We start from the raw sequence: 26,536 nt of genomic DNA on the forward strand, positions 1-26,536 counted from the left end.
CCTGAGCTAACATCCGCCAATCCTCCTCCTTTCTTGCTGAGGAAGACGGCCCTGGGCTAACATCGGTGCCTATCTTCCTCCACTTTATGTGGGACGCCGCCACAGCATGGCTTGCCAAGCAGTGCGTCGGTGCGCGCCCGGGATCCGAACCAGCGAACCCCGGGCGGCCGCAGCGGAGCGCGCGCACTTAACCGCTTGCGCCACCGGGCCGGCCCCAGGTTGTGGTTTTTAAAACTGAAGGATCGTAAGACTACCCACTGTGTCTAACAACCTATCATTCTGTAACTCCAATGAACGATTCTTCCTCAGAAATCCAAATAAATCCAGGTAGTGGAGTGGTCTTCTGCAGACCGCACTTGTGACAGTAAATGTGTTGTTGAAAGGTGTATTTTTGTAACTCAAATCATATTTCAAATGCACCAAGAGTCTGTTACTCAGGCTAAATCCTTATAAAGCCTATCGGCGACTTATGTGTAAATCCAGATTTTCAGATGTTGCCTGGTTTCCAAGGCTGGTGTTACTGTAGCCTGATATATGTTTACTGTCTTATCAAGCAGACTTTTTTTCCTGTAAGCCGTACGTGGAAATTCTCAGGGCCACTGTTCCCTGGTAATGTAAGTGTACGTGGAGAATCCACGAGGTGCACGTTATGTTTTTGTGCACTAATCTCTCACGCAAGTCACTTAATATCTTTCTCACATTCAACATTTTAGCTGCACTTGTTTCTCTTTCACAGCATGAAAAATTGCCAAATCAGCTCTGGCTGACTGGGTTTTCCTTTCACTTCAAATAATTATATGAAGCATTTAAATTGTACAAGTGCACTAACCCATATCTCAAACGGAACTGAGTATTCGAAAAATATATTTTACGACTTAAGTTTGTTGAGAATTTATTTGCATAAAAATGCCAGTATTTTTCTACCGAGTCCCTAGAATATACCACCTCTCAGTAAGAATCGGTGGTATGGCAACTGTGCTAACGATTCCTGTGAAACAGATAATTAGATCCCAGACAGACCAGGGGCGGTGGGGCTGAGAAGCCGGGTGGCGTTCAGACCCCAGAAGGACAGTGGGGCCTGAGCCTGTGTGTCTGAGTTTACGTGCTTGAAAAACAAGAGTAGAGGCTGTTCAGATGTAGAATTCCTCCATGTCATTGTCCCCGGGTCCAGCCAGTGCTGGGGGTGGTGGGACGTCTCTGCCCATCTGCTTGGCGTTGGGAGCCTCACGAGGGAGCTCTGGGGGTGACTCTGCGAGTGAGGAGGCACCAGAAGCTGGGGAAGCAGCAAGAGCTGTCCCTGAGGAGCTGGGAGGCCCTTTGGTGGAGAAAGGGAGGGAAGCCCAGGAGGTCTCCGTGGTCACCTCACTCCCCGTGGGCAGTGGTCCTTCTCTGGAATCTTTGGGCTTTGACCAAGGGCTGCTGCATCTTTCGGAGGGGAGGGATGTTTCCACAGTGCTGCAGAACCTACTGGGTGCAGAATACGCAGAGACCACAGAGAGATCCGAGGAGGACAGCCGCAGGCCTGTGTCCACGTCGGTCTCCTGGGCCCCCTCTAAGTCATCGATGGAGAAGAGGTGGCCGTGCCTCCACTCCGATGCCCTGTGCCCTGGGGCACCTGTGCTTGAAAACCACTGTGGTACAGCTGAAGAGGCTGGGGAAGGGTCTCCTGTGGGCAAGCAAAACAAGGACTTGCTTCTCTGGAAAGACCAGGGAAGGCTGGGAGGGATGCTGGCTCGTCTGGCAAATTCCTGCTGGTGCCCAGTAGGCGGGCCCGTCTGGCTGAGCCCCAGGTGTGAACTGTCCAGCAGAGGCTGCTGGCTGCTGCCGGGTGTACAGCTCAGTGCAGTGGCGCTCGAGGAAGGCATGGAATGAGGTTTGTGCTCTGAGGAGTGGTGAGCTCTGCTGGGTTTGGGACACTTCTTGTGTACCCTTTGTGCCTGTAGGGGAAAGAGGACATATCACGTTAGTGCAGGACTGAGGGGTCACCTGGGGACAGAGATTCATTGTTAAACACATCATGAAACACACTGTTTGATAATTGGAAACTTCCAGCAATGTTGTGGCACTAAAGCTTTACCAGAAATTTCATTCTCCAAACTCGAAAGCAAAGACAGCGGTAGCAGAGCTTGGGGGAGCACGGATCAGACTTCTCAGTCTGAGACATCTCTGGACCTAGAAGGAGATGCAGCCCCTTGTCACAACAGGGAATAATACTTCTTCAAGTATACGTGGTAGGGTGTCCAAGAGATTAGCCACAAGAATGAGGGCCTGGCTGAGCATGATAGAGGAGATAAGAATCACCAATAAATGCAAAAAGAATGCTTGAAGGATTTGTTCCCCTCCAACCAGAGCACCACTGTTTGGAAATGTTACTGATGAGAGGATGGAAGTGATCAGGATGGGATATGCAGACTATCTCAGATCAGATCAACATGGGACTTGATTCCAGTACATGTGTGATTGCCAGGACACATCCTAGGGGTGGCCCATGTTTAGGGCAGTAAATCTTCTATGAGCGCGGGGCTATCAGGAGATTAGCATTTATTTACTTGCTATTAGGAAGCACTGACTCCTCTATATATTTTGCCTTTCAGAAACTGTACAGGAAAGGGAGCTGCTGACTACTGACTAACCCCTCGGATGCTCTAGGGGGCATGGACAAGGAGTTTCCCCTTTCAGACATCACTCCTGTCCTCCTGTTCTCCCCCACCCTCACTGCAGCTCACCAGGAACCTGTTTGTGTTGCACAAAACTGGGGGCCTCTCTTCCAATGCACATTTCCCACCCGGGTCTGCTTCTTTCAGATTCTCCCTCTAGTCTGGCTCAGTGCCCAACCTGACAGGCCAACCTTACTAAGCAAAGTTTCAACTAAATAATGGATTTGGGGACGGTGGGTCTGGCTCTGTTTAGTATAGGATCATCTGATTTATGAACCCCTGAAATAAGAAGAGGGTTCTGAATGTGGTTTCCTATAAGGGATATTTCCTGGCTCCTAGCAGGCTATGAGAGACACTGGCCCTTCCCTAGACAATAAACACCCCTGCCTCTCTGTTAAACAGGAACCTGGTTTTCCCACAGCCACTTGGGAAATTTAGTTCAATGTAATATACATTTATTGTGTACCTATTACAGGTAAAAGAAGGGAAACTACGATGAGAAGGACTCAGTCTTCGACCACATGAAACTTACATTTCATTGAAAGTTTAGGAAACAAAAAGAAATAACTCCAACAAGAGAATGCGATGACAGACAAAATAATAGAGCTAGGAGGGTGAGACCACGCCCACCCAGTGGGAGCAGAGGAGTCTTCAGTGGAGGTGGCCCTACAGGTAAGCCTTAGAGAGGGGCTCCTGTCCTCCTAGTGGATGGCATGGCCGGAGAGGGGGCTATGTTGGAGAGAGAGCCCAACATAAAACAGAGGCTGCCTATTGGCAGGTAAGCAAGGGACTTACAGGGGACAGTGGGCAGTTTGGCTTGATTAGAGTCGAGGTGCATGAAAAGCAGTGATGGAAGGTCAAGTTGGGAATGGAGTCTAGTGCCATCTTGGTCAAGGAGACCTTGACCACCTGGGTAAGAAATCCACATACTTATTATCCTTCTGCTGGGGTCATATTCCATCTTAATTATATTTTTTCTATATGACCATTCCTTTCACTGATTTCTAAGATCTTTATTTGCCTAATTCCAGCTATCTCTTAATCTTATAAACAGACTGATTGACTAATTCTTTCCACTAACATTAACTGAGGGTCTTTAATGCAGAGCTTCTCAACTGGTGTGTTTCAGCCTTGAATGGATTATTAAAGGTGTGCCAAGATATTGATCTCTTTCCCCAGCAGCTTCTTGCACCACATAAATATTATCACTATCATTTTCTATGTGCTCTTTGACGTGAAAAAGGTCTGGAGGGCCAGGCACAGATAATTTTGAATAAGACATGGTCTTAGGCCCCAACAATTAACAATACAACTCTCAAATATAATGAAGTGAGCCATGATGATAAAGTGAGTGGCACTATATGGGGCATGTTGGGGCACAAAGGAGGGAGTGGTTGATTTTACAGAAGGGTGAGACAGTGTGGGGGAAAGGTAAGAAAAGCTTGCCTTGGGAAGTCATGCTTAGACAAAATCTTGGAAGTGGAAGAGGTGTCTGCCCACTGGAGGGCAGTGGATGTGGCCTGGAAGGGCATTCAGACACAGAAGCAGCCCGAGCAGAGGCTGGAGGCAGGAACTGAAGCAGGCGGTGAGCCCTGAGAAGTGAGAGGAGTCTCGTCGCAGCGGGCCACGAATCACATGCAAATATAAGGCACCTGAAGGCTGCCTTTCAAACCTGAAGGCTTGAAAGCAAGATGGTGGCACGGCCAGATTTGTGGCAGTGGAGTGAAGGAGAAAGGACTGGACGGGGGTCAAGACTGGTGGCAGGAAGACCATTTAGAAGAGTCTTTCACTTTGTAGGATTCGGGACAATGAGCCACATTTTCAGTTGCTTGCATGAGTTTCCTTTCAATCACCGATTCAGATATTCAGGATTTTCTATGGATTCTCTGTCCAGCCTTCCTGATCTCCTTAATCCTCAGTCTCTACATTCTGTGTGTGGGAGGTGTGTGTGTGTGTGTGTTTGTCCCCGTGACGTGCTGATCCTATTCCTCCCCTTCAGGCTCTGAACGCCATATTGAAATTCCTGAGTCATTCTGCCAAGGGTGACTTCAGGAGCTCAAGGTAAAGAGCAGCAATTAAAAAGATTTCTGATGGTCTGAATTATAGATCCTTAAAGAATATGATGCAAAATGTTTTTAGTACGGGTTGTAACTGGGTAAGGCATGATTCTTCCAAAGATCATGCTCCACAAGGCCGTTCTCACCATGACACTTCAGCTGGAGCAGCTCCAGATTTGACGTGCGGGGAGGACCTAGCTGAACACGGCCAGGAAGGTTCTGAGCCGAACTGGTTCCTCCTGGGGAATGATCCACTCACCAGGGCCTGCTGCTCAGTGCTCCAGCATCCCCTAGATGCCCAACCCCACCCTTCTGACTCCCAGTACTGCTCCAGGAAATGATTTATCGTCTCTGCAAGGCTCTGTGCCCCCTGAAGGAGATCTTGCTCAGCACATGCCCTGCCCAGTGCCTGACACATAAAGGAGCTTAAGTACGAGTGAAGGGTCACCCCTTCGGGATGTGGGCAGCAGCCTCAGAAGGCCCACACATGCCTGAGGGGGGTCACAGCTGGGCAGCTGTGGGAGAGACAAACCAATTTTCTCAATTGTTTGAGTTTGGCTAAATAAGAGAAAATGAGTCATAAGACTATTTAGAGAAGGAAGTTCTTGGGTATGGAGGCTGCTTCCAGGAGGAGACAATGTTTATTAATTAAAATGTCTATCTTATTTTTCCCAAGGGCCAGTTCCTCTGGGGGTCCCAATGTCATTTTCTTACTTGTAAGTATGCACCATCCTGTAACTTCCATCTTCAAAGTCTTATTGGAGGAGCATGCTCTTGGTGAGCACGTGTGCAGTCTGAATCCGCCTGAAGCCTCTGGGAGTACTGCCTTATGAGAAGCAACATGCCAAGGTTCCCATGCAAGGGACTGCTAGGGGACATGTGAATCTTCCCACTGTCAGAGACAGAGTGGCGTTAAATTTGACCTAAAATCAGGAACTGGCAGAGGACAAATACTTGGTGGTTTTGCAGAGATTTTCATCACTGTGCTTGTTTAACAGAAACCTACCTGAGCTCTGTCTTACTTCTACTGCATCATGAAGGTAGGAGTCTAGATACACCTAAATTCTGCTGCTTTGAAGAGAGATGACACCCAGTTTTTTTTCACCAGAGGGGTGCCCACGTGCACTGTGGAGGTGCTTGCTAGGCAGGCAGGATTCCAGCTGGCACAGCGTGGCTGACGACAATGGCAGGATTCTGGGGCGGGGAGTTGGAGGAGGGTAGCTGGGGAGCCTCCGCACCCCCAGCTCCTGAGTTGGGCCCTGGGCTGGTGCGCATGGGGATGCACCTGCAGCAGATCTGGTGGTATTCTCCAGCTCTGTCTGGAGGCAGAGAAGTCGGCTTCCAAAAGTGGAGTCTTGTCTGTTTTAAAGACAACTCGCATATACAAAGGATGGAGCTTCTTTCTGTGCCCTTTCCCAGGGGTGGCTGTTTCTGGCCTCTTTTGTCTGCTTGTCTGACTTGACCTGGAACACTAGAGGCTATAAGAATGAATCACTGTAGATGTTTCAGGACACTCTTCCCCAGTGGACCTTTCCAGAGTGAAACAACACCCTGTGCCCTCCTCCCACGGAAGCCTCCTCCCACTCCCGGCTCTCGGGTCTCAGGGCTGCCCTCCGTGGCTTCTCCCAGTGACAGCAGCAACGTGCTTCAGCATCGCCTTCCCTTCTTTCTCCTTGAAGCAGTGCAGGCTAGCTGACTCACTGGAATCCAGTAGTTCCCCTCTTTGCTATTTATGGAACTTTCTCTAAGGAACAGCATAGCATTATATAACTGAATCTGTTTAAGGCAACCAGCCAGGGAGATCTGGTTGTCTCTGAAATCACCAAAAAATACAAACAGAGTAACTGACTCATGAGCTTCTCATGCAGCTTGGAGCAGAGGCGGTTTGCAGTTGGGGAAGTAGAGGTCTGAGCCGAAGCATCTTTCTCAAGGATCTGGGTGTCAATAGGCTCATTCTCTGGCACATGGATAGAATGCCTAGTAAAGATGATTCTGCCCCTGACCCAGTAACCCTGGATGGTGTCTCAACGGGCAGTTCACGGCTCTCACCCTCACACCTCCTCTTTCCTGGAAAGGTCATTTCCTCTTGTTCAACCAGTCTGGCTTTGTCTGCTGTGTAATGAGCCAGCAATGGATCTTTTGAACCCAGGAACTACTAAAAATTAGGGGCAGTCTCAAGGAAATTGGGCAGTGGGTTCATATGAGAAATCAGATTTTTGTTCATCACATTATTCTTCTTTCTTTGTCTTTTGGGTAGTTTTCATATACTCACTAAGAATACTACCCACAGGCTAAGCCAAATTTTTTTTATTGAGATATAATTGACATAGAGTATTAGTTTCAAGTGTACAACATAATGATTTGATATTTGTATATATTTTGAAATGATCATCACCCTAAATCTAGTTAATCCGTCACCACATACAAACTTTTTTTTCTTATAAGAACTTTTAATCTACTCTCTTAGCAACTTGCAATGTATAACAGTATTATTAACTAGAGTCACCATGCTGTACATTAGATCTCCAGGACTTATTTATTTTATAATTGGAAGTTTGTAGCTTTTGACCCCCTTTACCCCTCACCCCCAACTCTGGCAACCATCATTCTGTTCTCTGTATCTATGAGTTGGTTTTTTTTTTTGATTTCACATATAAGTAAGATCATATGATATTTGTCTTTTTCTGTCTGACTTATTTCACTTAGCATAATGCCCTCAAGGTCCATTCATGTGGTCGCTGAAGGCAGGATTTCCTTCTTTTTCATAGCTGAATAATATTCCATTGTACATATACCACATTTTCTTTATTCATCCATTGATGGACACTTAGGTCACTTCCATGTATTGGCTATTGTAAATAATGCTGCAATGAGCATGGGGGGGTGTGTAAATATCTTTTCAAGTTAGTGTTTTCATTTCCTTTGGATAAATACCCAGAAGTGGAATTGCTGGATCATATGTAGTTCTAATTTTATTTTTTAAGGAACTTCTATACTGTTTTCCATTGGCTACACCAATTTATATTCCCACCAACAATGTAAAAGGGTTCCTTTTCTCCACATCCTCGCCAACACGTTATTTCTTGTCTGTTTGATAACAACCATTATAACAGGCATGAGGTGGTATCACTTTGTGGTTTTGATTTGCATTTCCCTGATGATTAGTGATGTTGAGCACCATTTCACATACCTGTTGGCCATGTGAATGTCTTCTGTGGAAAAATGTCTATTCAAATTCTCTGCCCATTTTTTAATTGGATTTTTTTTTTTTTTTTGCTATTGAGTTATATGAGTTCTTTATATATTTTGGGTATTAACTCCTTATCAGATATATGATTTGCAAATATTTTCTCCCATTTGGTAGGTCGCCTTTTCACTCTGTTGATAATTTCCTTTGCTGTGCAGAAGTTTTTTAGTTTTATGTAGCCCCATTTGTTTATTTTTGCTTTTGTTGCCTTTGCTTTTGGTGTCAAATCCAAAAAACCATCCTGAGGATTGATCTCAAGGAGTTTACCACCTGTTTTCTTCTAGGAGTTTTATGGTTTCAGGTCTTAAATTCAAGTCTTTAATCCATTTTAAATTAATTTTTGTGTATGGTCTAAGATAGTGGTCCAGCTTCATTTTTTGCACATGGCTGCCCCATTTTCCCAACATCATTTATTGAAGAGACTGTCCTTTCCTTATTGTATATTCTTGGCTCCTTTGTCATTAATTAATTGACCATATATGTGCGGGTTTATTTTTGGCCTCTCTATTCTGTTCCATTGATTTAGGTGTTTGTTCTTTTGTCAATACCATAAAAACAAGCTGTTTTTATTACTATAGCTTTATAATATAGTTTAAAATAAGGAAGTGTGATGCTTTCAGCTTTGCTCTTCTTGCTTAAGATTGCTTTGGCTATTTGGGGTATTTTGTGGTTCCATACAAATTTTAGGATTGTTTGATTTCTGTGAAAAGTACCATTGGGAATTTGATAGGGATTGCGTTGAATCTGTAGAGTGCTTTGGGTTGTATGGAAATTTTTACAATATTTATTCTTTCAATCCATGAGTATGGAATACCTTGCCATTCATTTCTTTCATCAGTATCTTACAGTTCTCAAGGTACAGTCTTTCACTTTGGTTAAATTTATTCCAAGGTATTTTATTCTTTTGATGAAATTGTTAATGGGACTGTGTTCTCAATTTCTCTTTCTGATAGTTCACTATTAGTGTATAGAAGTGCAACAGATTTTTATATATATTTTGTATCCTACAACTTTACTGAATTCATTTATTAGTTCTAACAGTTTTTTAGTATAGGCTTTAGGGTTTTCTATATATAATATCATGTCATCTTCAAATAGTGACAGTTTTACTTCTTCCTTTCCAGTTTGGATACGTTTTATTTCTTTTTCTTGCCTATTGCTCTGGCTAGGACTTGCAATACTATGTTAAATAAAAGTGGTGAGAGTGGGCATCCTTGTCCTGTTTCTGATCTTAGAAACAAGATAGGTCTGAAAACTTTTCACCATTGAGTATGATGATAGCTGTGGGCCTGTCATAAATGGTCTTTATTATGTTGAGGTATGTTCCCTCTATACTCAGTATGTTGAGAATTTTTATCCTAAATGAGTGTTGAATTTTGTCAAATGCTTTTTCTGCATCTATTGAGATGATCGTATGATTTTTATCCTTCATTTTGATTACATGGTGTACGACATTGATTGATGTACAGATGTTGAACCATAGCTGCAGCCCAGGGATAAATCCCACTTGATCATGGTATATGATATTTTTAATGAATTTCTGAAATTCAGTTTGCTAATATTTTGTTGAGGATTTTTGCATCTATGTTCATTAGGGATATTGACCAGTAATTTTCTTTTCTTGTGGCATCCTTGTCTGGTTTTGGTTATCAGGATAGTGGTGGACTCATAAAATGAGATTGGAAGTGTTCTCTTCTCTATTTTTTGGAAGAGTGAGAAGGATTGGTATTAATTCTTTAAATCATAGAGTTTGGTAGAATTTACCAATGAAGCCATCTGGTCCTAGACTTTTGTTTGTTGGAAGGTTTTTGATTACTGATTCAATCTGCTTACTAGTAATCGGTCTGTTCAAATTTACTATTTCTTCATGATTCAGTCTTGGAAGGTTGTATGCTTCTAGGAATTTATCCATTTCTTCTAGGTTGTCCAATTTGTTGACATATAATCGTTCATAGGTGTGTCTTGTGATTCTTTGTATTTCTGTGGCATCAGTTGTAACGTCTCCTCTTTCATTTCTGATTTTATTTGAGTCCTCTCTTTCTCATGGTGAGTCTTGCTACAGGTTTGTCAATTTTGCTTATCTTTTCAAAGAACCAGCTCTTAGTTTCATTGATCTTTTCTATTGTCCTTTTAGTCTCTATTTCATTTATTTCTGCTCTGATCTTTATCTCCTTCCTTCTACTAAATTTGGGCTTTGTTTTTTTCCTCTTTTTCTAGTTCCTTGAGGTGTAAAGTTAGGTTTTTTCTTTCAGTTCTTTCTTGTTTCTTGATGTAGGCATTTATTGCTATGAACTTCCCTCTTAGAACTACTTTTGCTGTATCCCATAAGTTTTGGTATGTTATATTTCCATTTTCATTTTTCTCAAGGTGTTTTTTGATTTCTTTTTTGACCCATTGGTTGTTTAATAGGATGTTGTTTAATCTTCACACACTTGTGAATTTTCCAGTTTTCTTCTTGTAATTGATTTCTATTTCTATACTGTTGTGGTTGGAAAAGATACTTGATATGATTTCAATCTTCTTAAATTTATGAAGACATGTTTTGTGGCCTAATGTATGATCTATCTTAGAGAATGTTCCATGTGTGCTTGAGAAGAATGTATATTCTGTTGCTTTTGGATGGAATATTCTATATATAATTGTTAAGTCCTTTAGTCTAACGTGTCATTCAAGGACAATGTTTCCTTACTGATTTTCCGTCTGAGTGATCTATCCATTGGTGCAAGTGGGGTATTAAAGACACTTTAGTATTGTATTGTTGTCTATTTCTCTCTTTAGGTCTGTTAATATTTGCTTTATATATTTAGGTGCTCCTACGTTGGGTGCCTAGCTATTTTCAAATGTTATATACTCTTGTTGGATTAACTCCTTTATGTTATAAAATGACCTTTTTTTTTGTCTCTTATTACAGTCTTTCTCTTAAAGTCTATTTGTCTGATATAAGTATTGTTACCCCAGCTTTCTTTTGGTTTCTATTTGCATATATCTTTTTCCATCCCTTCACTTTCAGTCTATGTAAGTCCTTACATCTGAAGTATCTTGTAGGCAGCATATAGATGCATCTTATTTTTTTATCCATTCACAGCCACTCTATGTCTTTTGATTGGAGAATTTAGTCTATTTACATTTAAAGTAATTATTGATAGATATGTACTTATTGTCATTTTGTTAATTGTTTTTTGGCTGTTTTGTAATTCCTTTGCTCCTTTCTTCTTTTCATGTTCTCTTTGTGATTTGATGATTTCCTGTTGTGGTAATGGTTAGATTTCTTTTTCTTTATCTTTTTTGTATATGCTATAGGTTTCTGCTTTGGGGCACCATGAGGCTTACAAAAAACAACTTATCAACTTAAAGCAGACTGTTATAAATATAACAACTTAAGTTTGAATGCATTCTAAAGCTCTACTTTTTTACTCCCCTCTCAAGTTTTTGTTTTTGATGTCACAATTTACATTTTGTACCTTGTGTATCCATTAACTAATTATTGTAGATCTAGTTATTTTTCCTACTTTTGTCTTTTAACCTCCATACTAGCTTTATAAGTGATTAACTCATCACCGTTAAAACATTAGATTATTCTGAATAATACTATATATTTACCTTTACCGGTGAGATTTATACTTTCATGTTTTCCTGTTACTAATTAGCATCCTTTTGTTTCAGCTTAAAGAAGTCCCTTTAACATTTCTTGTAAGGCCAGTCTAGTGGTGATGAACTCCTTTTTGCTTTTGATTGTCTGGAAAACTCGTTATCTCTCCTTAAATTCTGAAGGACAGCTTTGCAGGGTAGAGTATTCTTGTTTGGCAGGTTTTTTTCTTTCAGAACTTTGAATTTATCATGCCACTTCCTTCTAGCCTGCAAGGTTTCTGCTGAAAAATCTGCCGACAGTCTTATGGGGGTTCCCTTATATGTAACAAATTGTTTTTCTCTTGCTGCTTTTAAGATTTTTATCCTTGTCTTTAAATTTTGACAGATTAATTATAATGTGTCTTAGTGTGGGCCTATTTGTGTTCATCTTATTTGGAACTCTCTGGGCTTCCTGAATCTGGATGTCTGTTACCTTCCCTAGGTTAGGGATGTTTTCAGCCATATTTCTTCAAATAAGTTTTCCGCCCCTTTCTCTCTCCCTTGTCCTTATAGGACCCCTATAATGTGAATGTTGGTCCACTTGATGGTGTCCCTCAAGTCCCTTAAGCTATCTTTACTCTCTATTATTCTTTATCCTTACTGCTGCTCTGATTAGATGAGCTCCAGTGCCTTGTCTTTGAGTTCATTGTTTCTTTCTTCTGCTTCATCTACTCTGTTGTTGAACCCCTCTAGCATATTTTTCAGTTCAGTTATTATATTCTTCAGCTCTATGACTTCTTTTTGGTACTTTCTCATATTTTCTATCTTTTTGTCAAAGCTCTCACTTCATTCATCCATTGTTCTCCCAAGCTCAGTGAGCCTCTTTATGACTGTTATTTTGAATTCTTTATCAGGCGAATCACTTATCTCTGTTTCATTAAGGTCTTTTCCTGAGATTTTTATCTTGTTCTTTCAATTGGAACATATTCTTGTGTTTCTTCATTTTCTTTGACTATCTTTGATGGTTTCTATGCACTAAAGAAAACAGCCACCTCTCTCAGTCTGAAGAAGTGGTCTCATGTAGGAAATGAAATTAGTGTTCAACCCTGCCTTAGCTCTTGGTTTGCTCTCAAATCTTTGTGTTTGTCCAAGTAGCCTACTTTATTCTTGTGGCTCCAAGAAGTTGAGGCTGTGCCAAGGCCTGTCAGTGAACCCAAAAGTGTTCAATCAACACCTATATTCAGGCTGATTAGAAGCCAGACCCTCAGGCAGCAGCTTTTAAAGTCTGTAAATAGATCTTTTTCTGGGGAATACTGGGAGATGGGTGTTTCTGTTTGCTCTCTCTGCACTGAGCCTTGGGGTGATAGCCAGTTAAGAACTATTTGTTTGCTATCATCCTGTTGAACCTGTGAACACAAGCCCTGCTGGCCACCAGAGCCAGGTTATCAAGGGATATGTCCTTGGTGCAGCAGCCACAAAAGCTGGGGCATTATATGTGTACACAAGCTCCTTTCTCAAAATACAGGTGACCTGGAGCTTGGAAGAGGGAAAGTGTAAAGAGAGTGAGCATGAACATGGCACCTGTCAGTCTCCCTGGTCTCTGGAGAGGACTGTAGTCAGCCTCTCTATGTGTGTTTAATTAGAAGCCTGCCCCACAGGTCATAGCTATGAAGATAAGCTAATAGGCTTCTTTTACAGAAAGACTAGGCTTTTCAGTATATTGCCTCTCTGCTGTGCCCTGGGGTGTAGCCAGTTAAGAACTCTTTCTCCATTTGTTATAGTCCTGTGGGACCCATGAGTGTAAGCCCCACTGTCTACCAGAGCCAGGTGGCCAAGGGCTGTCCCCTGGATGGCAGCTGCAAAAATCATGGCACAAGTGCATAAGCTCCTTTCCAGGAGATACTGGCAACCTGCAGTGAGGCAGAGGGAGAGTGCAAAAATGGCACCCGCCCACCTCTGTTTTGAAGAGTATTTCAGTAGGTCCCTGGAGGTGTATTAAATTAGATGCCTGCACGTTAGGCTAAAGCTTTAAGATAAGAAAATAGGCCTCTTTCACAGAAAGACTGGATGCTTTTCAGTGGCTGCCTCTGCACTGGGCTCTGGGGTGGGTGATTCTATGCAAGCCCTTTAAGAACTGTTTCTCAGATGGCTATAGCCTCGTGGGTCTCATGGACACAAGCCCCATTGGCTTTCAAGGTGAGATGTTTTGGGGATGCTCTTCAGGGATAAGCTCAGAGTTGTGAGATCTCTCCCAATTGTGGGTTGCTGTGCCAGGGCTGGGGTTCATGGTGAGACTGGGTCTTAGCCTTTCACTCCCACTTCAATGTGGGCTTTTTTCTTGTTTACCCAATTTCTAGGAACTGCTCAGCTAGTTTTTGAGTTTCCTTCAGAAGAAATTGTTCCATATGTAGCTGTAGATTTGGTGTATCCATGGGAGGAGGTGAATTCAGTATCCTCCTATGTCATCATCTTGAACTAGAACCCTATGTTGTCTTTATTAAATGGTCAGTAAAAAGAGAGGAGGAGGATTTAGAGGAAAAAGGCAAGACACACTCTAAAAATAAATATAGCCTGTGCACATTTTGTCAAATCAGTGACATTTCTAGGTAGGAAGTTTGAAAATTGTCAAAGATTCTAGGCCACATAGGATGGTGGTTTAAGCAAATCTTTGCTAGATGGTCATTTGTCAATTCCTTTATCCTTTGCCATTATGGAATTGTAAGGCTTTCTGAAGAATCATCAGTTAGAGCAACATACTAATTCTATTCCTCACAGAATGACATGTAAGATAATGCAGAATATAAGAAAAGTACTTATTCTCCAGAATTGGCAGAATGACAGCAAAGTGATAACCATCCTCCCTCACTGGCTTCCTGTCAAAGTTACATAGCCTTCCTGGCTTCACCCCCCTCCCCCACATATCTTCTGAGTGATCTTTCTAAATACAAACCTGACCATGTCCCTTGGCAGAACAGACCCACTAGCAAGCTCTATAATACCCTGTCTACCCCTTAAGCCTTGTGTCTGTCTGGAATTGTAACCTGTGCGCTCCAGCCATTTGGAACTGCCATTTTCCCCAAACACACGAGGTTGGCTTATATCTCCATGACTTCATGCTGCTCCCAATGCCTGTCTACTTAGAGAACACCTGCCACTCTTCAGAGACCAAGCTCAAGGTGATGCTGTGAAGCCTTATCTAGACACCTCCCCTCTTTTGTGAACAATATGCACTCATTTCTCTTGAGCATATAACTAGAAGTAGAACGGCTGGGACACAAGGTGAGCATATTTTTAGCTTTAGTACTGCCAAACAAATTTCCCAACTAATTGCATCCATGTATAATTCTACCAGGAATTTATAAGTATTCCAGTTGTTTCACATCCTCACCAACATTTGGTATTATTTTTCTTTTTAATTTTAGCCATTCTGGTGGGTAATGTTATTTCATCACGGTATTAATTGGCATTTTCCAGATGACTGATGACATCAGTCTGATGAGCATCTTTTTACAAGTTTATTGGCCATTTGGACATCCTTTTTAGTGACATCCCTGCTCTTTGTATAAATTCTGGATTCAATTCCCTTCTGAGATGTATGCATTGTAAATATCATCATCCAGTCAGTGGTTTGCCATTTTACTCTCTTATTAGTATCTTTTGATGAACAGAAGTTCTTATTTTTAATAAAGTCATTTATTTTTTTTTCCTTTAAGGCTAGTACTTATTGTGATGTGTTTTAAGAAATCTTTGCTATTCCATCCAGCAGCCATTCTGAACCAGAGGGTGGAGGACAGAATGGAAAGGAGCTTGGATCCCTGAGGACTGTGGGCTGCCATATATTGGAGAGAGAAATAAGCATCTATCTTTATTAAGTCACTATTCTTTAGGCCACTATTTTTTAAGTCTCTATCCTTTTCAGTTGAACCTAAGCTTACAAATCACAATAAATAAACAAGAGACACTTTGCAGAAATGTACATTTACGTATTTAGAGGAACTGGGCTAACAGTAAAATGTTTACTTGGAGTTGTAAGGCTTTTAGGAGCTGAGTTAATTGACCTCTAGCATCTACACTTATGTAAAAGTTTAAAGAAATATTCATATTTGCCCATAATGGGCACTCAATAAATTCCTAATGAATGAGTAAATGAATACACAAATACATGTGAGATAAAAATATACATCTTCTAAAATTGGTTATTATCAAGGGGATTTTTAAGGTGTTTATATATATGTATAAATATACATATATATCAAAAATCAAAAATACCAATAGTTATTATTTGGTTTTTATAGGAAAAAAATAATGAGGACTTTGGTATTATGAGAAAGTGACAGCAACCTCTAATGATAGAGAGAAATTTTTCAAGTCAAGAAATATTTGAGGGGGTGCCTCTGGGACTAGTTTTGTTTAATATCAGTAGCGCTCTTGGAAAAATGTGGCAAGTATCACAGAAGATACTAATTATAAAGGGACTGTGAGCACCTGGAAGTGCTAGAAAACAACCAGGCTATTGATCTGATATACATTAAAAAGCTAGCTATTTAAGGAGGAAGAACAGAGAAGATCAAGGTCATATATCTGAGGATTGGGAGCTGAGGCTGACAGATCTAAATCTGTAAAACTGAAAAATAAGACTCATGAAAGGAGCATATCATGCCCAAATGCAAAGCTTTCTCTTTGTATAAGTTCTGCATTTTTCCGTGAATATTTATTTTTCAGTATGATTTATGAATTACTATGCTAAAGGCTGTGAAACACAGGGGTAGACTGATTTTTATATTAACAAAGGATCATCAGAACTTGATTAAGTATTACTAATTTAAGGAATTTCAAAAGAGAAATATTCCTTGCCATAGTTCAATGAACAGATCTTAGAAGTAGCTGACTCAAATGATTAGCAACAACTTAAGCAAGAATCCCATTTTTGAAACTAGAATGAAAAAGAGTGAAGAAAGCCTATTTGAACTGTGGGACATGATAAAAGGAAAAAATATCCTCTTTTTGGGAGTCCCAGAAGGAGAAGAGAAGGAGAAAGAGACAGAAATTTTATTTAAAGAAATAGTGGCTGAAAACTTTCCAAATCTGGGAAGAGATATGGCCATCCAGGTACAGGAAGCTCAAAGATCCTTAAACAGATTCAACCCAAAGAGATCTTCACTGAGACACATTATAATCAATCTCTCCAAAATCAAAGACAAAGGAAAGCAGCAAAAGAAAAAAGAATCACCATATACAAGAGAATCCTGATAAGGCTTTCAGCAGATTTCTCAGCAGAAACCTTGCAGGCCAGGAGACAGTGGGATGACATTCTCAAAGTACTCAAAGAAAAAAATGCATCTAAGAATACTTTATCCAGCAAAGCTGTCATTCAGAAATGAAGGAGAGAGAAAGACTTTCCTAGAAAAACAAAAGCTAAGGGAATTTAACACCACTACACCTACCCTACAAGAAATGCTAAAAGGAATTCGTCAAGCTGAAATAAAAGGATGCTAATTAGTAACATGAAAACATATTAAAGTATAAAATTCACTGGCAAAGGTGAATATGTAGTCAAATTTAAAGTACTCTAATAAGCAATGGTGATGTGTAAATCACTTTGAAGTCTGGCATATAGGTTAAGAGATAAAAGTGTTGAAAATAACTATAGCAATAATATTAGGTTAATGGATACAATATAAAAATATATAAATTGGGACATCAACATAAATTGTGGAAGGCGAGCAGGTAAATGGGTAGAACTTTCTTAATGCAATTGAAGTTAAGTTGTTATCAGCTTAAAATAGATGGTTATAACTATAAGATGTATTATGAAAGCCTCACAGTAACCACAGAGCAAAAACTTAGAGACACAAAGGATACAGGAAAAAGAATCAAAGGACTACTACAAAAAATCATGAAATCACAAAGACAGCAAGAGAGAAAGAAAGGAACTAAAAAACAATCATAAAGCAGTTAATAAAATGGCAATAGTAAGTCCTTAGCTGTAAATAATTACTTTAAATGTAAATGGACTAAATTATCTGATTAAAAGACACAGACTGGCTAAATGGATTAAAAAAACAAGACCCATCTATATGCTGCCTTTGAGAAACTCACTTAACATTATGAACACTCACAGGCTGGACATGAAAGAGTGGAAAAAGATAATGCAAAAATATTAAACATTTATTAACAGATCTGAAGGGAGAAATAGACAGCAATGAAATAGTAGTAGGGGACTTCAATACACCACTTTCAACAATGGATAGATGATCCAGACAGAAAATCAATAGGAAAATAATGGATGTGAATGACACTTTAGACCAAAAGGAACTAACAGACATACACAGAACATTCCATTCAACAGCAGCAGAAAACATATTCTTCTCAAGCACACACAAAACATTCTCTAGGACAGATCATATGATAGGTCACAAAACATGTCTTAGCAAATTTAATGAAAATGAAATTATACCACAATGGTATAAAACTAGAAATGCGTAACAAGAAGAAAGCTGGAAAATTCACAAATATGTGGAGATTAAATAACATACGCATGAAAAACCAATGGGTCAAAGAAGAAATCAAAAGTATCTTAAAACAAATGAAAATGGAAGCACAGCATATCAAAACCCATGGGATGCTGCAAAAGCAGCTCTAGGGGGCAGTTTATATGGTGATAAACATCTCAAATAAGCAACCTCACTTTATACCTCAAGGAACTAGAAAAAGAAGAACAAACTAAGCCCAAATTTAGTGGAAGGAAGGAAATAACAAAGATGAGAGCAGAAATAAATGAAATAGAGCCCAGAAGAACAATAGAAAAGATCAGTGAAACTAAAAGCTAGTTCTTTGAGAAAATAAACAAAATTGACAAACCTTTAGCCAGATTAACTAAGAAGAGAGAGGACTCAAATAAATAAAATCAGAAATGAAGAGGGGAGAGAGAAGTCAAGATGGCGGCGTAAGCAGACTGAGCTCACCTCCTCCCGTGGGCACAGCCAATTTACAACTACTCATGGAAAAATTACCCCTGAGACAGAACTAAAAACTGGATAAGAGGAACTCCTGCAACAAAGGACAATTCTAATTGAGGTGGAAGAGGCAGAAATTCCCTTCTGGAGAGGAAAAATGCCACCTTCACAAGCCACAGCGCCTCACGGCCACCCGGGGGCAGCCCAAAGGTACCCAGCCCTCCCTGGAGGCGCGTGGCCCTGAGCCAGGGAGCGCCCCCGCTGTGGGCATTTGTGGACCCAGCACAATCGAGACGAGTGGCATAATATCTGACTTTGCCTGCTACTAAAACATTGGGGAGTACCCCCAGAAAAGCTGGCTCACAAAGAAATTAAAACCGGCTCTTAAAGGGCCCACACGCAAACTCACCCATTTCAGAAAGCAACCTAAAATCACCAGAAAGAAAGTTACACAGTGCTTTGGTGAAAAGAGACTCACCAGATAGGCCCTGAGTGCATCTCGGTGAGAGATGAGACCTATCCAGGGACTGAGACATTGGCGGCGGCCATTGTTGTGGCCTGGTGTGGGCGTGCTGACACAGACGCCATTGGAGTTCTCCCTGGGGCCTGCTAGCCAGGGTCTGCCTCACCCACTAGAGCACCAATTTAATCCAGCTCAGCCAGGGCAGGCAGCCCACCCTAGAGACTGGCCCCACCCAACAACAAGCCCTCAGGCAACTTGTGGGCCTGCATAGATTGGTGACTGGATTCTCTGCAGCCTGGCAACTGAGCCCACTTCAGTGGGGCAGGGCGAGCACAAGGAGTGGGTGGAGAGTGTGGGGCTCCTGCCGTGGAGAGACTGGGTCCACTTCAGGAGCTCGGGGTGCACACACGGGGCAGGACTGTGTTGACTGTGTGTGTGGACCTGTGGGCAGCAGGGCTTGTCAGCTGCAGAAGACTTGTGCTTCTCAAAGACCCACATAGGGGGTTTGCCCCACCTTCCAAAGCCTGAAATAATTGAGTGCTCCCGTGCCTGAGGCCAGCCCCACACAGCTGCAATCCTCAGAGAGCTGACAAGAGACCTAAAATCTGGAGACTTATAGCAATTGTAAGCCCCTGAGCCTAACAGCCTGCCATGCTGGGGGCCTACTCACTTAAAAGAAATACTGCAAGTATTAGAACTTGCAGCCAACTGTGCTGGGGCTCCCCACACCTGAGAGAGACTGAAGGGCCCACAACTACAAGCAGCTGAGCATTACAACAGCTGGCCAGGAGCATAACTCGGCCTCCCTGGGTGCCTACAGGGAGAGCAAACAGGCCACAACAGAAGGACACATATAGCCCACATAGGGGTCACCCCTGGAACATTGAGAACTGAGGGAAGCACACTGCAGGACTCCTAAGGCATCACTTATAGAAGGTCACCTATCCAAGAGCAGGAGATGTAGCTGACCTACCTAATACGTAGACACAAGCACAGGGAAAGAGGCAAAATGAGGAGGCAAAGGAATACATTCCAAGTAAGGGAACAGGACAAAACCCCAGAAAAGGAACTAAGTGAAACAGAAATGAGCAACCTAACCAACAGAGAGTTCAGACAAAGAGTGTTAAGGATGCTCACTGATCTGGGGAGAAGAATAGATACAACAAAGAAATGGAAGATATAAAAAAGAACCAATCAGAAAAGAAGAATACAATACTGGAAAATGAAAAATTCACGAGAGGGATTCAAAAGCAGAGTAGAGGACACAGAAGAACGGATCAGCGAGCTGGACGAAAGACTAGAAGAAATCACCCAAGCCGAACAGGTAAAAGAGAAAAGAATTAAAAAGAGTAAGGACAGTCTAAGGGACCTCTGGGACAACATCAAGCACAGTAACATCCGTGTTATAGATGTCCTGGAGGGAGAAGAGCGAGACAAAGGGGCAGAGAATCTATTTCAAGAAATAATAGATGAAAACTTCCCTAACCTAAGGAAGGAAACAGACATCCAGGTACAGGAAGCACAGAGAGCCCCAAACAAGATGAACCCAAAGAGGCCCACACCAAGACACATCATAATCAAAATGTCCAGAATTAAAGATAAAGAGAGAATCCTAAAAACCACAAGAGAAAGACAAGTTACATACAAAGGAAACCCCATAAGGCTATCAGCTGACTTCTCAGCAGAAACCTTACAGGCTAGAAGAGAGTGGCACGATATGTTAAAGTGCTAAAAGGAAAAAACTTACAGCCAAGAATACTCTACCCAGCAAGGTTATCATTCAAAATGGAAGGAGAGATCAAAAATTTCCCAGACAAGCAAAAATTAAAGGAGTTTGTCACCAAGAAACCAGTACTACAAGAAATGTTAAAGGGACTGATTTAAGGGGAAAAGAGAAGACCACAAATAGGAAAAATTGTCTATTTCCATGATAAGAGGATAATGGATACAAATGCACAAAAAAGAGGTTAGATATGATATCAAAAACATAAGATGAGGGAGCAGGGGAGTTAAAGAGTACAGCTTTCAGACAGAGGTCAAACTAAAGAGACCATCAATTCTGTATAGAAGGAGAAAGGAACAGAGAAGGACTACTAAAACACTGAGAAAAAAAAAGTTAAAAAATGGCAGTAAGTACATACTTATCAATAGCTACTTTAAACATCAATGGACTAAATGCTCCAATTAAAAGGCACAGCGTGGCTGATTGGATAAAACAAGACCCATATATATGCTGCATACAAGAGACACACTTCAGACCTAAAGACACTCACAAACTGAAAGTGAAGGGATGGAAAAAGATACTCCATGCAAATGGCAATGAAAAGAAAGCTGGGGTAGCAATACTCATATCAGACAAAATAGACTTTAAAACAAAAACTGTAAAAAGAGACAAAGAAGGGCATTACATAATGATCAAGGGAATGATCCAACAAGAGGATGTAACACTTGTAAATATCTACGCATCCAATGTAGGTCTACCTAAATATATAAAGCAATTATTAACAGATAAAAAAAGAGAAATAGACAGTAACACAATAATAGTAGGGGACTTTAACACTCCACTTACACCAATGGATAGATCATCCAAACAGAAGATCAATAAGGAAACATTGGCCTTAAATGATACACTAGAACAGATTGGCCTAGTAGATATATACAGAGCATTCCATCCAAAAACCAAAGAATACACGTTCTTTTCAAATGCACATGGAACATTCTCCAGGATTGATCACATATTAGGCCACAAAACAAGTCTCCATAAATTTAAGAAGATTGAAATAATACCAAGCATCTTTTCTGACCACAACGGTATGAAACTAGAAATCAACTATAGGAAGAAAATCAGAAAAGCCACAAATATGTGGAGATTAAAAAAAATGCTACTGAACGACGACTGGGTCAAGGAAGAAATCAAAGAAGAAATCAAAAAATACCTGGAGACAAACGAAAATGAAAATACGACATGCCAGAATTTATGGGATACAGCAAAAGCAGTTCTAAGAGAGAAGTTTATAGCAATACAGGCCTATCTCAACAAACAAGAAAAATCTCAAATAAAAAATCTAACAATGCACCTAAAGGAACTGGAAAAAGAAGAACAAACAAAGCCCAAAATCAGTAGAAGAAGGGAAATAATAAAAATCAGAGCAGAAATAAATGAAATAGAGACTAAAAAAACAATAGAAAAAATTAATAAAACCAAGAGCTGGTTCTTTGAAAAGATAAACAAAATTGACCAGCCTTTAGCTAGACTCACCAAGAAAAAAAGAGAGAAGCACAAATAAGTAAAATCAGAAATGAGAGGAGAAATTACAACAGACACCTCAGAAATACAAAAGATTATAAGAGAATAGTATGAAAAGCTATATGCCAACCAATTCGACAATCTGGAAGAAATGGATAAATTCTTAGAATCATACAACTTTCCAAAACTGGATCAAGAAGAAGTAGAGAATTTGAATAGACCAATCACCAGTAAGGAGATCGAAACAGTAATCAAAAACCTCCCCAAAAATAAAAGTCCAGGACCAGACGGCTTCCCTGGTGAATTCTACCAAACAGTCAAAGAAGACTTAATACCTATCCTTCTCAAACTCTTCCAAAAAATTGAGGAGGGCGGGAAGCTCCCTAACTCCTTCTACAAAGCCCACATTACCCTGATACCAAAACCAGACAAGGACAATACGAAAAAAGAAAATTACAGGCCAATATCACTGATGAACATCGATGTGAAAATCCTCAAAAATAATAGCAAATCGCATACAACAATACCTTAAAAAGATTATACACCATGATCAAGTGGGATTTATTCCAGGTATGCAGGGATGGTTCAACATTCGCAAATCAATCAACGTAATACACCACATTAATAAAATGAAGAATAAAAATCACATGATCATCTCAATAGATGCAGAGAAAGCATTTGACAAGATACAGCATCCATTTATGATAAAAACTCTGAAAAAAATGGGTATAGAAGGAAAGTACCTCAACATAATAAAGGCCATATGTGACAAACCCACAGCTAATATCATCCTCAATGGTGAAAAACTGAAACCTATCCCTCTAAGAACAGGAACAAGACAAGGATGCCCACTGTCACCACTCCTATTTAACACAGTACTGGAAGTCCTAGCCAGAGCAATCAGGCAAGAAAAAGAAATAAAAAGGATCCAAATTGGAAAGGAAGAAGTGTAACTGTCACAACTTGCAGATGACATGATTTTATATATAGAAAACCCTAAAGAATCCACCAGAAAACTTTTAGAAGTAATAAACTAATACGGTAAAGTTACAGGATACAAAATCAACATACAAAAATCAGTTGCATTTCTATACACTAACAACGAAGTAGCAGAAAGAGAAATTAAGAATACAATCCCATTTACAATTGCAACAAAAAGAATAAAATACCTAGGAATAAACTTAACCAAAGAAGTGAAAGATCCGTACACTGAAAACTATAAAACATTGCTGAAAGAAATTGAAGAAGACACAAAGAAATGGAAAGATATTCCGTGCTCTTGGATTGGAAAAGTTAACATAGTTAAGATGTCCATACTTCCTAAAGAAATCTATAGATTCAATGCCATCCCTATCAAAGTTCCAACAACATTTTTCACAGAAATAGAACAAAGAATCCTAAAATTTATATGGAACAACAAAAGACCCTGAATAGGTAAAGGAATCCTGAGAAAAAAGAACAAAGCTGGAGGTATCACACTCCCTGATTTCAAAATATACTACAAAGCTATAGTAACCAAAACAGCAAGGTACTGGCACAAAAACAGGCACACAGATCAATGGAATAGAATCAAAAGCCAAGAATTAAACCCACACATCTATGGACAGCTAATCTTTGACAAAGGAGCCAAGAACACACAATGGGGAAAAGAAAGTCTCTTCAACAAATGGTGCTGGGAAAACTGGATAGCCACATGCAAAAAAATGAAAGTAGACCCTTACCTTACACCATACACAAAAATTAACTCCAAATGGATTAAAGACTTGAATGTAAGACCTGAAACTATGAACTTCTAGAAGAAAACATAGGCAGTACGTTCTTCGACATCGGTCTTAGCAACATATTTTCAAGCACCATGTCTGACCGGGCAAGAGAAACAATAGAAAAAATCAACAAATGGGACTACATCAAACTAAAAAGCTTCTGCACAGCAAAGGAAACCATCACCAAAACAAAAAGACAACCTAACAGTTGGGAGAAGATATTTGCAAACCATACATCTGATAAGGGCTTAATCTCCAAAATATATAAAGAACTCATGCATCTCAACAACAAAAAAACTAACAACCCAATTAAAAAATGGGCAAAAGACCTGAACAGACATTTCTCCAAAGAACATATACAGATGGCCAACAGACACATGAAAAGATGTTAAAAAATCATTAACTATCAGGGAAATGCAAATCAAAACTACAATGAGATATCACCTCACGCCCGTCAGAATGGCTATAATTAACAAGACAGGAAACAACATGTGTTGGAGAGGATGTGGAGAGAAGGGAACTCTCATACACTGCTGGTGGGAGTGCAAACTGGTGCAGCCACTATGGAAAACAGTATGGAGATTCCTCAAAAAATCAAGGATAGAACTACCATATGATCCAGCTATTCCACTGCTGGGTATTTATCCAAAGAACATGAAAACACCAATGTGTAAAGATACATGCACCCCTGTGTTCATTGCAGCGTTATTCACAATAGCTAAGACTTGGAAGCAACCCAAGTGCCCATCAAGGGATGAATGGATAAAGAAGCTGTGGTATATATACACAATGGAATACTACTCAGCCATAAGAAACGATGAAATCCAGCCTTTTGTGACAACATGGATGGACATTGAGGGTATTATGCAAAGTGAAATAAGTCAGAGGGAAAAGGTCAAATACTGTATGATTTCCTTCATTAAGTAGTAGATAATAACAACAATAAACACATAGAGACAGAGATTGGATTGGTGGTTACCAGAGGGGAAGGGGGGAGGGAGGAGGATGAAAGGGATAATTGCACATGGGTGTGGTGATGGGTTGTAATTAGTATTTGGGTGGTGAACATGATGTAATCTATGCAGAAATAGAAGTATAATGATGTACACCTGAAATTTATACAATGTTATAAACCAATGTTACTGCAATAAACAAAAAATTAAAAAAAAAAAAAGAAATGAAGAGGGGACATTACAATTGATACCACAGAAACCCAAGGGATTATGAGAGACTATTATGAACAAGTACATGCCAACAAATCAGATAACATGAAGAAATGGATAAATTCCTAGAAACTATGACCTACCAAGAGGAAATCATGAAGAAATAGAAAATTAAAACAGACCAATAATGAGTAAGGAGATTGAATCAGTAACCAAAACTTGCCAATGCAAAAAAGCCCAGGACCAATTGGCTTTACTGGTGAATTCTACCAAACATTTAAAAAAAGACTAATGCCAATCCTCAAACTCTTCCAAACAACTGAAGAGGAGAGAACACTCCTAAACTCATTTTACAAGGCAAGCATTGCCCTGATACCAAAGCCATTTAAAGACACTACAGAAAAGGAAATTATAGATTAGCAAACAAAATTCAACAGGTGATTAAAAGGATCATTCACCATGATCAGGTGGGATTTATCCCTGGGATGCAAGGATGGTTCAACATACACAAATCAATAAATGTATACCATATTAATAGAATGAAAGAAAAAATCATATGATCATGTCAATGAATGCAGAAAAAGTGTTTGACAAAATACTTCTTTCATGATAAAGATGCTCAACAAATTGAGTATATGAGTAATGTTCATCAGCATTATAAAGGCCATATATGACAAGCCCACAGCTGACATCCTACTCAATGGTGAAAAGTTAAAAATCCTTTCTTCTAAGATCAGGAATAAGAGACATTTCCTGTTTATCTCACTATTTCCATTCAATATAGCACTGGAAGTCCTAGCCAAAGCAATTAGGCAAGAAAAAGAAATAAAAGGCATCCATATCAGAAAAGAAGAAGTAAGTTATCTCTGTTTGAAGATGACATGATCTTATACAGAAAACCCTATCTCAAGTGAACATGGAACATTCTCCAGGTGGATCATATGTTAGGTCACAAAACAAGTCAATAAATTTAAGAAGGTTGAAATCACATCAACCATCTTTTCTGACCACAATGGTATGAAACTAGATATCAATTACAAGAAGAAAACTGGAAAATTCACAAATATATGGAGCTTAAACAACATGCTATTGAACAACCAATGGATCAAAGAGGAAATGAAAAGAGAAATTAAAAAAAGCTTTGAGACAAATGAAAATGGAAAAACGACATACCAAAACTTATGGGATGCAGCAAAAGCAGTTCTAAGAGGGAAGTTTACAGTAACAAATATCTACATCAAGAAACAAGAAAGATCTCAAATAACCTAACTTAGACCTGAAGGAACTGCAAAAACAAGAATAAACTAACACCAAAATTAGCAGAAAGAAAAAAATAACAAAGATCAGAGCAGAAATAAACAAAGACTGAAAAGATAATATAGAAGATAAACAAGATCAAGAGCTAGTTTTTTGAAA

At 40.1% G+C, this 26,536-nt stretch overlaps 1 protein-coding gene across 1 annotated transcript in view; it reads right to left on the bottom strand.

Moving 5' to 3' along the window:
• Window positions 1–478: 478 nt before the first annotated feature.
• The window catches only part of FAM124A (family with sequence similarity 124 member A), a 92,385-nt gene continuing 66,327 nt past the window's right edge, over window positions 479–26,536 (bottom strand). The window contains exon 4 of the mRNA XM_058548113.1: window positions 479–1,937. Coding sequence (XP_058404096.1) covers window positions 1,131–1,937 — 807 coding nt within the window. The 3' untranslated portion in view covers window positions 479–1,130. The remainder of the gene's footprint in view (window positions 1,938–26,536) is intronic.

This window comes from Diceros bicornis, chromosome 9 (assembly GCF_020826845.1).
Source record: "Diceros bicornis minor isolate mBicDic1 chromosome 9, mDicBic1.mat.cur, whole genome shotgun sequence".
NCBI classification, from domain to species: Eukaryota; Metazoa; Chordata; class Mammalia; order Perissodactyla; family Rhinocerotidae; genus Diceros; species Diceros bicornis.